Source organism: Sorex araneus, chromosome 2 (genome assembly GCF_027595985.1).
Source record: "Sorex araneus isolate mSorAra2 chromosome 2, mSorAra2.pri, whole genome shotgun sequence".
Lineage (NCBI taxonomy): Eukaryota > Metazoa > Chordata > Mammalia > Eulipotyphla > Soricidae > Sorex > Sorex araneus.
Genome location: NC_073303.1, coordinates 343,257,438 through 343,271,422, shown reverse-complemented (window position 1 = coordinate 343,271,422; position 13,985 = coordinate 343,257,438). Strand labels below are relative to the sequence as shown.

Below are 13,985 nucleotides of genomic sequence, written 5' to 3'. Positions count from 1 at the left end.
TTCATGACTTTATTTTTCCTGACAGCTGCATAGTATTCTATTGTGCAGATGTGCCATAGTCTCTTTATCCACTGGACACTTGTAATCCTCTACCCCTGGTTGCTCATATCACCTCAATTCTGTGGTGTAAGGAGTTGTTTTCACTACATCATATAGTTTATTTATTTTTCTTTTTAAAAAAATTTTATATAGGCTACATGATTTACAATACTGTCGGTAATAGCGTTTTTGACATTCAGTGTTCCAACTCCAAACCCACCATTAATATCAGTGTATTCTCTACTAACATCTGAAGGCCCCTGCTAATTATACTGCTTAGAAAGCTATTTTATTGTAATTATAGTTTAGGTAACATTCTTCTAAGAGAATTGGCAGTTATAATTTTGCTGTGCACACCTCACCTCTCTGCCACCACAATGTTCAAGACCCTCAACCAGTTTCTTTTTGTCAGCTCCAGGCTACCTCATCATTCCTCACCTAGCTACTCCTTCCACAGCATAAACCTGTATTGCTATGAACTCCCCCTCTTTTTTTTTTTTTTTTTTTTTTTTTTTTTTTATAGTTTATTTTTAATTAGTGAGTCAACGTGAGGGTACAGTTACAGATTTATACATTTTTGTGCTCATGTTTCTCCCTTACAGAGTTTGATAACCCATCCCTTCACCAGTGCCCATTCTCCACCACCAGTAAACCCAACATCCCACCCCCCCTTCCCAGTCCCGTCTCCCCCCACCCCACCCTGCCACTATGGCAGGGAATTCCCTTTTGTTCTCTCTCTCTGGTTAGGTGTTGTGGTTTGCAATAAAGGTGTTGAGTGGCCATTGCGTTCAGTCTCTAGTCTATATTTGGCCCGCATCATCTTTCCCCCACATGACCAACAACCACATTTTACTTGCTGTTCCCTTCTCTGAGTTGCCCAGAATGAGAGAACAGCCTCCAAGCCATGGTGACAACCTCCTGGTACTTATTTCTACTATTCTTGGGTGTTCGTCTTATAGTCTATTATTCTATATTCCACAGATGAGTGCAATCTTTCTATGTCTGTCTCTCTCTTTCTGACTCATTTCACTTAGCATAATACTTTCCATGTAGATCCACTTATATGCAAACGTCATGACCTCATTTTTTCTAACAGCTGCATAGTATTCCATTGTATATATGTACCAGAGTTTCTTCAACCAGTCATCTGTTCTAGGGCACTCGGGTTTTTTCCAGATTCTGGCTATTGTAAACAGTGCTGCGGTGAGCATATAAGTGCATATGTCACTTCGACTATACTTTTTGGCTTTTCTGGGATATATTCCCAGCAGTGGTATTGCTGGGTCAAATGGGAGCTCAACCTCAAGTTTTTTGAGAGTCGTCCATACTGTTTTCCAAAAGGGCTGAACTAGCCGGCATTCCCACCAGCAGTGTAGAAGGGTCCCTTTCTCCCCACATCCTCTCCAACAGCGGTTGCTTTTTGAACTCCCCCTCTTATTGCTGTTTTTTTTTCTGTGCCACATATGTCCTAAGAGCCTATATCTTCATTCTCACCAATTTTCCGGAATTATTGTACTCCCTCAATGACCCGATAGTTATTCAAGAGCATGTTATTTATTCTCTAAAGTTTTGTTTTGTTTTTTTTTTTGCTTTTTTTGCTTTTTGGAGTCACACCCAGCAATGCACAGGGGTTATCCCTGGCTCCTGCACTAAGGAGTTACTCCTGGCAGTGCTCAAGAGACCATATGGTATGCTGTGAATTGAACCTGGGTTGGCCTCATGCAAGACAAGTGCCCTACCCGCTGTGCTATCGCACCAGCCCCTAGTCTCTAAAGTTTTTTGGGGGGATGGGAAGATGTTTACTTTTTGTATTGATTACTAGATATATTCCACTGTGATTTAAAAAGATAGTTGATTCCATTTTAAACTTCATGACTATTGACCCTTGTTTTGCGTCCCAGCATGTGATCTATCCTCAGTAATGTTTCCTGTGCACTAGAGAAAATGTGTACTTGGATCTTTTGAAGATAGAGAACACTGAACACTATTAATATTTATTAAACATGTCCTTTCAACTCCCTCTTTAAAGTTGTTTTTTCATTAGTAATTTTCTGTCTGGTTTTTGATTCGTCATAGGTGAGCGTGGGGTGTCAAATTCCTCTGCAACTATTGTGTTGCCATTGATGTCTCACTTCAGGAATGATAGAAGTTGTTTAATATATTTTTCAAGTCCCTTCATTTGGTGTATATATGCTGTAGCACTGTCGTCTGGTTGTTCATCAATTTGCTTGAGCGGGCACCAGTAACGTCTCCATTGTGAGACTTGTTGTTACTGTTTTTGGCATATCGAATATACCACGGCTAGCTTGACAGGCTCTGCTGTGCAGGTAGGATGCTCTCAGTAGCTTGCTGGGCTCTCTGAGAGGGATGGAGGAATTGAATGCATGCAAGGCAAATGCTTTACCCACTGTGTTACCACTCTAGTCTGTATACATGGTAGTGAGTATAAAGACCTGTTGATGTATTGATTCCTTAAACATTATATAATGCACATCCCAGGATAGAAATTTTAATATGCTCAATCAGGACTTGACAAACAGTAAGTCATGCAGCTAGTATAATGGTTACATGGGGAAAATAGTAATAGGAGAATGACTCTTGTCAATAAAGCTGTTGATTAAATGTAATTTTCAACTGTATGAGAGAGAGACACCTTGTCTCTTGGTTCTGACACAGATTCAGTTGTTACTGAATATGCATTTGTTTTCAGAATTATCCGTCTTGAAATCACTTCAGTAAATTTGTTTCCAGTAGTTTTGTTTCCAGTGACTACAAAAAAACAAAATTGTTCAGTGTGTATAGAACAAGTTAGAGTAAGGGCTGGGGTGATAGTATAACAGGAAAGGCACTAGCCTTGCATGTAGCCGACCCTGGTTCAACCCCAGGACCCCATAGGGGTGCCTATACCCTGCCAGGAGGGATCCCTGAGTGCAGAGCCAGGAGTAAACTCTGAATACTGCTGGGTGTGATCCAAAAGCAAACAAAAACATTGTTTTTTAAAGAACAACTTAGAATAGAAGAGCAAGTACTGGCAATCCTTGGTTAATTCAGAATCTTAACTAAAACTTTTCCATCACTGGATCTATATCATGTGAATCTTTCTTTGGGGGGACTACACCTGGAAATAACCGGTATTTACTATGGGGTCTGTGCCCAGGGATCGTTCCTGGCAGTGAACGTAGCAGTGCAGGGGGTTGAACCTGGGTTAGTTGTGTGCAAAGCAAGCACCATACCCACTGCATCATTTCCCTGGAGTCATGTGAATTTCTTACAGGGCTTAATTTTTCAGACAAACTTTCCATAATGATTAAATCAACCCCAAATACATGAAACATTTGCATTTCTAGTTTTCATACATAGTGAAGTACAAATATAACAAGGAAAAAGACAATAATATCAATAAGTACTTGCTGCACATAAGATGTTCTACTCTGTGTCTTTTAATCTATATAGAAACATTTTCCAAGTTACCTATCTTCACAGAAAGTTTAGATGATACAATAAAACCAAGTAGCAAATTTTTGAACACTCATTTGTAAACTATACTATTATCTTGAAGAAATTATTTAAAAATAATAATCCTCCTCAATATCATGACAGATAATAATCATTCAGTATTATTAAAGTGATGCATCTCTCTTTCAGATTATATTTGTTATTGGGACTGTGTATTTGTTATTTGAATTTATTTCAATGAGTAAACATACCACAAACATACATTCTAGCAATACAAAGTTTACAAAATATCATTTTTTCCAGAAAGGAACACTTAAAAAAAAGAAAATGCATAATTACATATAATATGAATTATGATATCAAGAAATTCAAACCCAGAAGTAAAATATATAAAATTTGAAAATGGGCTTTAAATGTATGAAAATGTTTTTACCTTTCCATAACTAAATAAGTTTTTATTTAAATCAATTATTGACCTACTATATTAGTGAAATTTCAAATGAAAATAGACTACAGTGTGACCATATGCATCAACATGAAAAATGCACCCTTCCGTTGGCTCCAACATTTCTGTAGGAGAAATGAATTTTATAGATAAATTCCTATGTCTGAATCATATACCTACAAGTAACTTGTCTTCAAGACTTGTCTACGAGTCTTCAGAAGACTATTCATGATAGAAGCAGCCTTCACTCATACCCCTTTCTTTCAAACCTACAGTCCCTTCCTGGTCAAGCTTCTGCCATCTCTTGTCTAGTTCAGGAAAAAAGTATTCTATTTTCATCCTTATTTTATTATCATGACATCTTTATCAAAAAGAATAATGATTTTTAAAAACACAAATCAGGTTGCATCATTCTTTTGCTTACAGCCCCTCCTGTGTCTTTCTATCATGCTAAGAATAAAGCACATACTGCTTGCTTTAGTCTGTAAGGACCCATCTACCCAGTCTCTGTTTGCCTCCTGTGTTTGTCTCATGCCTCTTTCCTTGGCCCTCAGCCTCCTTGCTCTACAAGGAGATTTTTCAGCTTTTAAGGTACATCCAACTCATTTGCATTTCATGATCTTTGTATGCATTCTGTCCCCATATTTTCTAATCATGGCTCTCCTTTTTACCCTTCCTCAGTCAGGGCTACCTTGACCATTCCATCTAGACTAACAAGCAGGCACTCGTCATCCTGGCTCTATTTCCAATACAGTGTCCCATTTTAGTCTCTTTATAGCACCTGTCCTCACCTGTTTGTGATGCATTTTGTATTTGTCTACATTCTTCTCTGCCCTACAATGTATGTTTTATGACAACAGTGATACTGTCAGCTTGGTTCCCTCCTGTACTCCCAGCAAACAGAAAAGTGTCTGCATGTAATGAGTGTCAGTAAATGTTTGTTGAAAGGGTTAATAAATGGCATCAGAAGGAAATGGATTGCAAGATATTCATGCAATGGAATACTGCTGTTGATAAAAAGAATGTAGATCATCCTGGTGTTATCTCCTGACCAGACTTGCAGCATGACACCTCGTCTACACTTGACCTTCCTTATCTCAGATCCTCCAGACTTCTGAAGCTCCTTGTGCACTCCTCACCTGTGTTCACATCTTGATGCCTGCGACTTCCACACATATCCTACATGGCTGATTTTCTTTCTCTTAAATCAGTTCTCTTTCAAAAAGTCATATATTAATGCCAGAGAGCTAATAAAGGGGTTAAGGCATTTGCCTTCTATACAACCAATCCTGGTCCAGTCCTCAGCACTGCATATAGTTTCTCAAGCACTGCCAGAAGTGGTCATAAGTGCAGAGCCAGAAGTAATTCCTAAGTACTGTTGGGTGTGACCCAAAACACCCAGTTACATACTCAGAAAAATCCTCCCTGATCTCTACCAAAATGTTCCTCCCTGTCACAACCTCTTTTCTGAACCATGCTTTACTTTTCTTCATTGGACTCATTTGAAGCAAAAGTGCCAGTTTATTTATAATCACAAAAATCTCATGTTTCCCCTGATGAGAACCTTTCCGGAAGCTGTTTGACATGCAAGCTATTACCTTCCATACAGTAGCAACTGAACAAATAATGTTGGGGGGGAAAATAGATGAATGTTTTTAGGGGCTGGGTCACATACAACAGTGCTCAAGGTTTACTCCTGGTTGTGCACTCAGGGATAACTCCTAGCAGCCTCAGGGGACCATATGGTGTGCCGGGGATTGAACCTGGGTCTGACACATGCAAGGCAAGTACCCTGCTAGACTACCACTCTGTCTCCTAATGTATTCTTGAACACAGAAAGCAGGGAACTACATAGTTCGTCCAGATACCCTATGACATTTGTATTAAAGAAAATGAGGAGGGGTTGGAGTGATAGCACAGTGGGTAGGGAGTTTGCCTTGCACACGGCCAACCCAGGTTCGAATCCCAGCATCCCATATGGTCCCCTGAGCACCGCCAAGGGTAATTCCTGAGTGTAGAGCCAGGAGTAACCCCTGTGCATTGCCAGGTGTCACCCAAAAAGCAAAAAAAAAAGAAAGAAAGAAAGAAAGAAAGAAAGAAAGAAAGAAAGAAAGAAAGAAAGAAAGAAAGAAAGAAAGAAAGAAAGAAAGAAAGAAAGAAAGAAAGAAAGAAAGAAAGAGGTAGAGAATCCAAGACTGGGGGTAAGGGGGAGAAGGATATCTTACTCTTTTGTGATTATCTTTTTACCAAAATTATCTTTTTAGCATTATTTTTTAAATTAAGAAATATGTCATATTTGACAGTTTTGCAAGTTTATTTATTTGAGGCCCAAAAGAGATCAAGGCATTCAAAATGACAAATATTCAATAATCATTTATTAGTATTCCTATCAATTTTGCATAACCCCTTTGCATTTCCGTTTGAAGGTTCATGGAAATTTGTGGTTGAGAATGATACCTATATTTTTTGGCTGTGGAAATACACATTCCTTAGATATGAAATATGGAAAGAAATAGTAATTGTGACTTCCTAGTAAATAAAGCCTTCATGAATACTATAAGCCCAGTCCATGTTTTACATTCCAGTAAAAGGACCTCTGTGTCTAAGATAGTTTTTCTAGGCTTACAAGGTTGAAAAATGCCTCCATTGTTTAAAAAAATAAATAATTTAAAAATCTCTGCTAATAGAATCTACGAAGATTTAGCTGAATTATCTGCTTAGAGTTCTTTGGACTCAAACAAATGTACTCAAACAAATGTACTCTACTTTCATAAAGCCAGCTTTTAAAATATTTATAGGAAAAATGTAAAGGAGTGTGTAATAATAGCTTTAATTAAGAATTCCTTTCAATATAGAAATAATAAACATCTAAAATGTGATTCAATACAAAAAATTATACAGAAAATTCAGGAGCACCATCATTGAACACACAGGTACTCAGTAATTACTTGTTGGTTGGATGAGCATACCTATTGAAAATCAGTAGAGTGAAATGGATAAGAGCGTGAGTTGGGATCCAGTTATCCTCGTGTTTGGATTCTATCTCTGCTGTTCATTAGTTGAGTATGACCTTCAACAAGTGACTTAACCTCTGAAGACCTCAGTCTTTCTTACGTAAATGAGATGAATGAGTAATGTCTCTTTTTCAGCTAGTGGTATTCATAGAAAGATATTAAAATATAGGTATATAAATCATATATTAGAATCTATATTTTTTTCACTTAGTTTTGGCTTGCCTGAATGGAAATAAATGAATGGAGAGAACGAAACATATGTTGTTATAATTTGAGACATAATACAGATAGCCACATATAAATGTGATAGCATATTTTATTTACAGAGATAGAGATCAAAAACACCTGCACAGAGCCTATCATATAGTAAATAGCTGGCAAGTGACGAATACAATTGCAGAAAAAGCCAGGGTTTCAACTCTTTGCTTTCATATGCGCAAAGACCAATTTTGTGCATAACATTCCAGCACATTTTATTGCACTAGTACAGGGAGGTAAAAGACTATAACTGAGTTCTTATGGCCTTAAAATTATGGGAAAACAATTAACAGGTATATAAGTGAATTGTGGCAGAGAATCGGCTTGTACCAATCGCTACCATCTATTCAGGGTGTACTGATTAGTCATTCTGCAGAGAAATACTGTGACTGAAGTCTCCACGTTTGTTTTACACTCTTATCTGCTTTCTACTCTCTTAATTAAAATATTAAATGTAAATACCTTATTTAAATTCCTATATTAGAATAGAATTTCAGTGGGAATTGCTCTAAATTTAGAAACTAAATGAACATGTTTCTTTTGATGGCCAAAGGTTCGCTTTAATTTCCTGCTTTCCTGTTCCCCTTTTCTTTACCACTTCGTTCAGTGAAGTTGAGAATTCTCATAAAGGGCCTTATAAACACATGTTATTACATTTTAAATCTGATTTGAAAGTGCCTCTCTCCTGCTCCTTCCGAGTAAAGTGACCTTTTTAAATGGAGGGAAGTGGGTTTAGATGACAGTCATGATAAATGCGGTCATGTTCACTCAATAAAATAAGGCCCAGTGCATTTGAGGATAAATCAGTGAAATGTACAGCCCCACCTGTCTGTCTCCATCATTCATTTCCACTGTCACTTTCACAGTGGCTGATGGATCACAGTTGCTGTAAAATTAGACAGCCTTTAATCTCATTTCATCCTGATTAGCTTCTCTTTACCCTTTCCCTCTAACTCACTGACTGACACGCTAAAAAGCTCACACCGGGCTGTAGATGAACCTGGAGTACAAACTTCTTCTCCAGTACCTGTGTGTGAGGGCGAGGCCTGTATCACCTCTAGAGAAATCTAGAAAGAGACAAACGTGTGTCTCTGGCTATTTAAGAGATGATCAGTGAATGCTGAGCGCGGTGCCATTTTAAACAGATGCTTGCTCTTGCTTGCTGCCCTATTAATTTTGCTTTTCCCTTGGGTTTAATCAGAAGTCAAGGAAATCAGGTCTTGGCAAAACTTTGATTTATATTACTTTTTAAATGTGGGAATTTTCATTTAGATTATTTTCTAATAAACCTGAGTACTTTATATGCAGAAAAACTTGAAAGAGTTTGTGTATAATTATAGCCTCATGATTTACAGAGGTAATTTAGAAGAAAATAATTTAAGAGTGAGAATACCAAAATAATCAAGAAGTATGACATACAAGATTTTTTTCTTTTTTGGTTTTTGGGTCATACCCAGTGATGCACAGGGGTTACTCCTGGCTCATGCACTCAGGAATTACTCCTGGTAGTGCTCAGGGGACCATATGGGATGCTGTGAATCAAACCCGGGTCGGCCGGGTGCAAGGCAAACGCCCTACCCCCTGTGCTATTGCTCCAGCCCCTGGCATACAAGATCTTAAAACAAGAGTGAAAATATGTAGATAAATGATAAAAATTGTCAAGTAGCTCCATATTGGGCTTTCAAAGACTTCTCTTATTTTGAAGGTTTCATTAATTAGTTTGGTATAATAGAATCTTTTGTTTTCTTGAAGCATCACAATGGAAGTGATCAAAGGAGAAAGAAGTCTAAGAATAAATTATGAATTATTTACTTCACATAATTTCTGCTTGCCTCAATGGGAACAAATGAATGGCAAGATCTAAACAAAAGTGTTGCTACGTTATCAGAGATTAGAAATTACTATAAAACTGGACTCAATGAACCCAACAAATGCTCTGCTCCTGTAGACTAAGAACTGATACTTGTAGGACCTTTCTAATTAAAGGCATTTTCCAAAGAGACACCTGAAGGTTGAAGGGCAAAGGACAATCCCAAGGTGACTCCTTTAGTCCACACAGCTAATTAATGAGCCACAAAAATCCACTGAATACCTGATTTCTACATTATCACCAAATTTCTACAAATCCCAAAAAGGGAGTCTGTGTTTCAATGCCTTGTTATTTTGTGTATTTACGTTCAAAATTACTGAATAGGAACAATAAAAACAAATAATCAAAACTCTTAAAATCTGTTAGCAAGGAGCTTAATCTGATCAGATGTTTCAGAAGCTATGTTATAGGTTTCAAAGCTATGAATATTTATTATTTTTATTCACATAGCTGAGTTCGTATAAGTGAATTTTCAGAAAAAAAATAGAAGATTAAAAACAAAATTAAGTGAGTGAAGCATATCTTCCCGAATAAATCTAGTATGATGTAGTCTGTCTATCTGATGTACTCTCTCTGTCTCTGTCTCTGTCTGTCTGTTTCTGTCTCTGTCTCTGTCTCTGTCTCTCTCTCTCTCTCTCTCTATTTCTCTCTCCTTTCAGCATTGGCAGAAGAGCAAAAAGTAAGAGCTGGCCCTGACTCATATTGATTTCCCACTGCACTGGTTTCTTAAGTGCTCTGTTGATCCGTGGCAAGCAATAAGTTCCCTGCCTGAACATGCACTTCACCTCCCCATTTGTCCTCACCTAGATTTAAGGTGCCCATATGATCAGCTGAACAAGGACATCATTTTTCCTACTGGTGTCACTGGGCCCAAACCACGGTATGTGGTATGATAACTAATGCTGCATACGTTTGCACTTGCCATATGACATTAAAATAGCAGAAACTGATACTGCAGTGCACATAGGATGACACTTCTCTGGCATATGGCTGTCCCCAAAGAAAATGCCGATGAAGTGGAATGCATAGAATACTTGCCGTAGCGGATTTCTGAATAGTGTCCTCTCCTCAGTAGCCATCACATTCAGGCAGGGAGAAGGGCCAGATGAGGGAAATAGATATTTGTGATGCTCCTGACAGTTTTTATCTTTGTTACAGAAGAGCTCCGAAGCAGATAGATAGAAAATGTGGGATTGTGCTGCTAATGACATTGTACAGGAAATTAAGCGTATACATTTGGAGAAGGCATTAAATCAGCAGGACCTTAATTTAAAAACTTAAAACTGTATGGAAATTCAGCTTGCTCATTGTTGTGGAATAGAAAGCTCCCAAGCACCCAGAGTCTGTTTATGACAAGATTGCCAGAAAACCAAGTTGGGGCAGTGCATCTTAATGGCTCCAAGTGTGCGCAGAGCTATTTGTACCATGAAATACCCCCCAACCCTGACCATTTGGGAGTGTCAGTCGTTGTTTTAGAACGTGATCCCCATCCGCAGGCAGGTGAGGAGAACTTCAGAAGCAAAAGCAGCGTGACTGGATGTTCTTGAATAATCTTTAGAATAACATTATGTAAAATTCTTCAAAGGGGGCTGGGTGAGGTCGTAGTGAGCACCAGGCAGGTTGCTGTGGATTGGTGGGTGCCCGCTCTGCTGCTTGTGGCCTCCTCTTTCTTCTGACTTTGCTTCTCATGTTGTTCACTTTGGTGAGAGCAAACAACTGAGCAAAGGTACTGAGTCCTCAGATGAAAATGTCACACCTTTCTTTGGTTTCTTTCTTTCTTTCTTCCAGTTATGCCATACAACAGCGCCCACCACTGCGTCGTGGAGGTAGAAAACTTCTTGTTCGTGTTGGGTGGAGAAGACCAATGGAACCCCAATGGTAACTATTGAACAACTGAACAGAGGGGTCCCAACCAGGATGCACTGTGTGATGAAAGGCACTAGTCACCATTCATTTTTAATTACTATGGAAAATATATTTCTGTGCAGCAGAGATGCACGAAGCAGTGGATTGGGCCGACAATTGGAGGGAGGGTCAATCCTGAGCTAGCAGAGGATGTAAGCAGCAGAGCGTTCACTCATTGACTGTCTGGGGATTTGAATTCACAGTGCCACCCCAGCCCCTCTCCTTATCCATCCCTTGAGGAATGCCACCAGCTAGCATAGACTCCCTAGTGGCAGGTAGCAAGCTGCAGCTATTAAAAATTCTCACCACCTTCCTCAACAATTTTCACTCATTGTATCAGTCTAGTAATGCAGTTCTGATAAATTCACATTATCTGTAAACACGCTGTGCATAACCTTCGCTGGGGCTCCTCTGCAGCATTTATGACTTGACACCCATTCTAGTTACTGTACCTTCTGTGAGTGCCACTTCCACAGATCATGCACCATCCTCCCTGTGGATATGATTACATCATAAATTTCTTGCAAGGAGAAATTAAGCATCTTAACACACGTCCCAAACCAAACCCAGCGAGCACACTGTGCCTTGCAGAATATGCAAAATTACAGAGGTATTTTTGGAAAACTTGCTCATGAAGAAGTTGCAGTTGTAGCCTTCTGTGTAACAGAGATCATTATGACCGAGAAGCCATAAAACAGCTTGCAGGTACACATTTTTACTTTAAAACCCCAGAACATCCAGCTGAAATTACATATACTGCATATATTTTACTGTGAATGCTCTATTTCAGCATCTGCACCAAGGCAAATTATAGAAAATTGTTACATCTGTTCACTCTAGAAAACCTTAAAGGAAAACAATCCAGGCCACCCTCCAAAAACATTTCTTTGAAGAAGGGGAACATTCTTTCCCAAGACCCGCAGTTTTGTTGGTTCATCTTCTTCTGTGTGAGAAAGGAAATAGTTCCTGACTTTTGTTAGAAACAAATTCAGAGTGAAAATGACATGTGATATCTCTCCTGAGCTTACCTTTATCGTGTTGCATTTGAGATGTTATCCATGAACCCTAGCATGCATACGGCCCACTATAAACTCCCAATCCACAGTTTACATCCTTCCCCCCTTCTCTTCTCTTTTTATGTTACACATGCTTGGTTGTCATGCACTTGGCCATGATGAACACTGCTGCAGCACCAGGAATCACAAACAGCAGTGTGGCTCAGAGACCGATGCCTGCAAGGCAGGTGCTCTAGGGCTGATCTATCCCCAGGCCCCCAATTTACTGTTGAACCTGTTGTTCCTCAGCAGTGAATTGAACTGAGTGGAGCCTATGTAAATAAACACACTATACACCTTGGGTTTATCTAAGCAAACAATCTACAAGAACTTCTTTTGGAAGAGCAAAATAAAAGTAATGAGTGACAAGAAAACATTGGAATACCCATGCCTTTTGTTCAATTTCTATAAACACTGCTTGGAAGGACTGGGTTGGGTGCAGGGATAGAGGAGAGAAGAGAATCATGCACACTGTCCTTCCTCTAGACCAGAGAATCAAGATTTTATCTTTGAACTAATTCAGACTTCTATGAAACTAGGTCATTGAATCTTCCTGATCTCAGCCTCTGGGGGGAATAGCAATTCAGTTTAAAGTGCTCTACAAATATGCTGTGAGGAAAGACCAGAAGAAACACAGTATTGAATCTGCGAGTGGGAAACCTCTCGCTGACACTCACCAGGCCTCAAGTGAAGGCCTACATCACGTAACTTCTTCAAAATATCTTTATATTGTCCACTCTTGGAACATATTACTAATGTTTGTCACATGGTTTAATGTGTCTCTTCTTTGTCTTAGCTATGAGGGCAGTTCTGAACTAAATTTTATATAACCTAAGTTATTCTATTTTACTTTAATTCTATTTTCAGTCCTGTATAGACTTGAAAGCTCTCTCTATATCATCAAAACACATTATTTTAAAAACTTTCAAAGTTCTACCAGTTATGTGGCCTGTGAAGTCATTTTGTATAGAATTAGAAAAACAGTAATGAACCACTTGTCTGACTCTCCTAAACAAAAGAGAATTGATCATACCATGAAGAAAATCAAACCAGTCCTATGCCCCATACCTCTCCGTCAGTTACTGAATTAGGTTTTCCACCATGGATGGGTATTAAGGCTGTCGGTGAGAGGGATTGTTTATGAGAAAGCAGTTCTTCACACAGGGAAACATCTATAAACCACCATATGAAGAACAGCTAAAGAATGGGTATACCAGTGAGATGTGTGTATGTGTGTGTTGTGTGTGTGTGTGTGTGTGTGTGTGTAAAATCACCACAATCCATTCAATATTTTCCATGTAGTTTTATATTCCATCTATCTGGTCAACCATTACTCACATTTTTTCTTTCTTTCCTTCTTTCTTTCCTTTTTTCCTTCTTTCTTTCTTTCTTTCTCTCTCTTTCCTTCTTTCTTCTTTCTTTCTTTCTTTCTTTCTCTCTTTCCTTCTTTCTTCTTTCTTTCTTTCTTTCTTTCTTTCTTTCTTTCTTTCTTTCTTTCTTTCTTTCTTTCTTTCTCCCTTCCTTTCTCCCTTCCTTTCTTCCTTTCTTTACATTTTTTTGTCTTAGTAGTAGTACTAAGCACTCACATTTTGCCAGAACTTTTGCTGAGCACTCACTTGTATCATGTCCTTAATCCTCCCAACCATTCTCTGAGGATTTTCTATGGTAGCTGTACTTATTGCATTAAGATACTAGACCTCAGAAGGTTAAGTAACTTGCTAGCAGATAAACTGATTCCAACATAGGTTTGTCTGACTGAAGAACCTTACTGCTCTCTCACACAAACATAGGTATCTAATTAGATATTATGTAACAATTTGAATGTGCCGGTTTTTATAATTAAATTGTAAAAATTAAATTATATCACAATGTCAAATGGCTGTTACTTGCTCACAAAAAAAGCCTATACTTTCCTAATTAGAAAACCATGAAGGGACTTAATC

At 38.5% G+C, this 13,985-nt stretch overlaps 1 protein-coding gene across 1 annotated transcript in view; it reads left to right on the top strand.

The window, feature by feature from the left end:
- KLHL14 (kelch like family member 14) overlaps window positions 1-13,985 on the top strand; it is a 111,615-nt gene that overhangs the window by 71,125 nt on the left and 26,505 nt on the right. Inside the window, exon 3 of the mRNA XM_004606050.2 lies at window positions 10,871-10,960. Within this exon, the coding sequence (XP_004606107.1) occupies window positions 10,871-10,960 (90 nt within the window). The remainder of the gene's footprint in view (window positions 1-10,870; window positions 10,961-13,985) is intronic.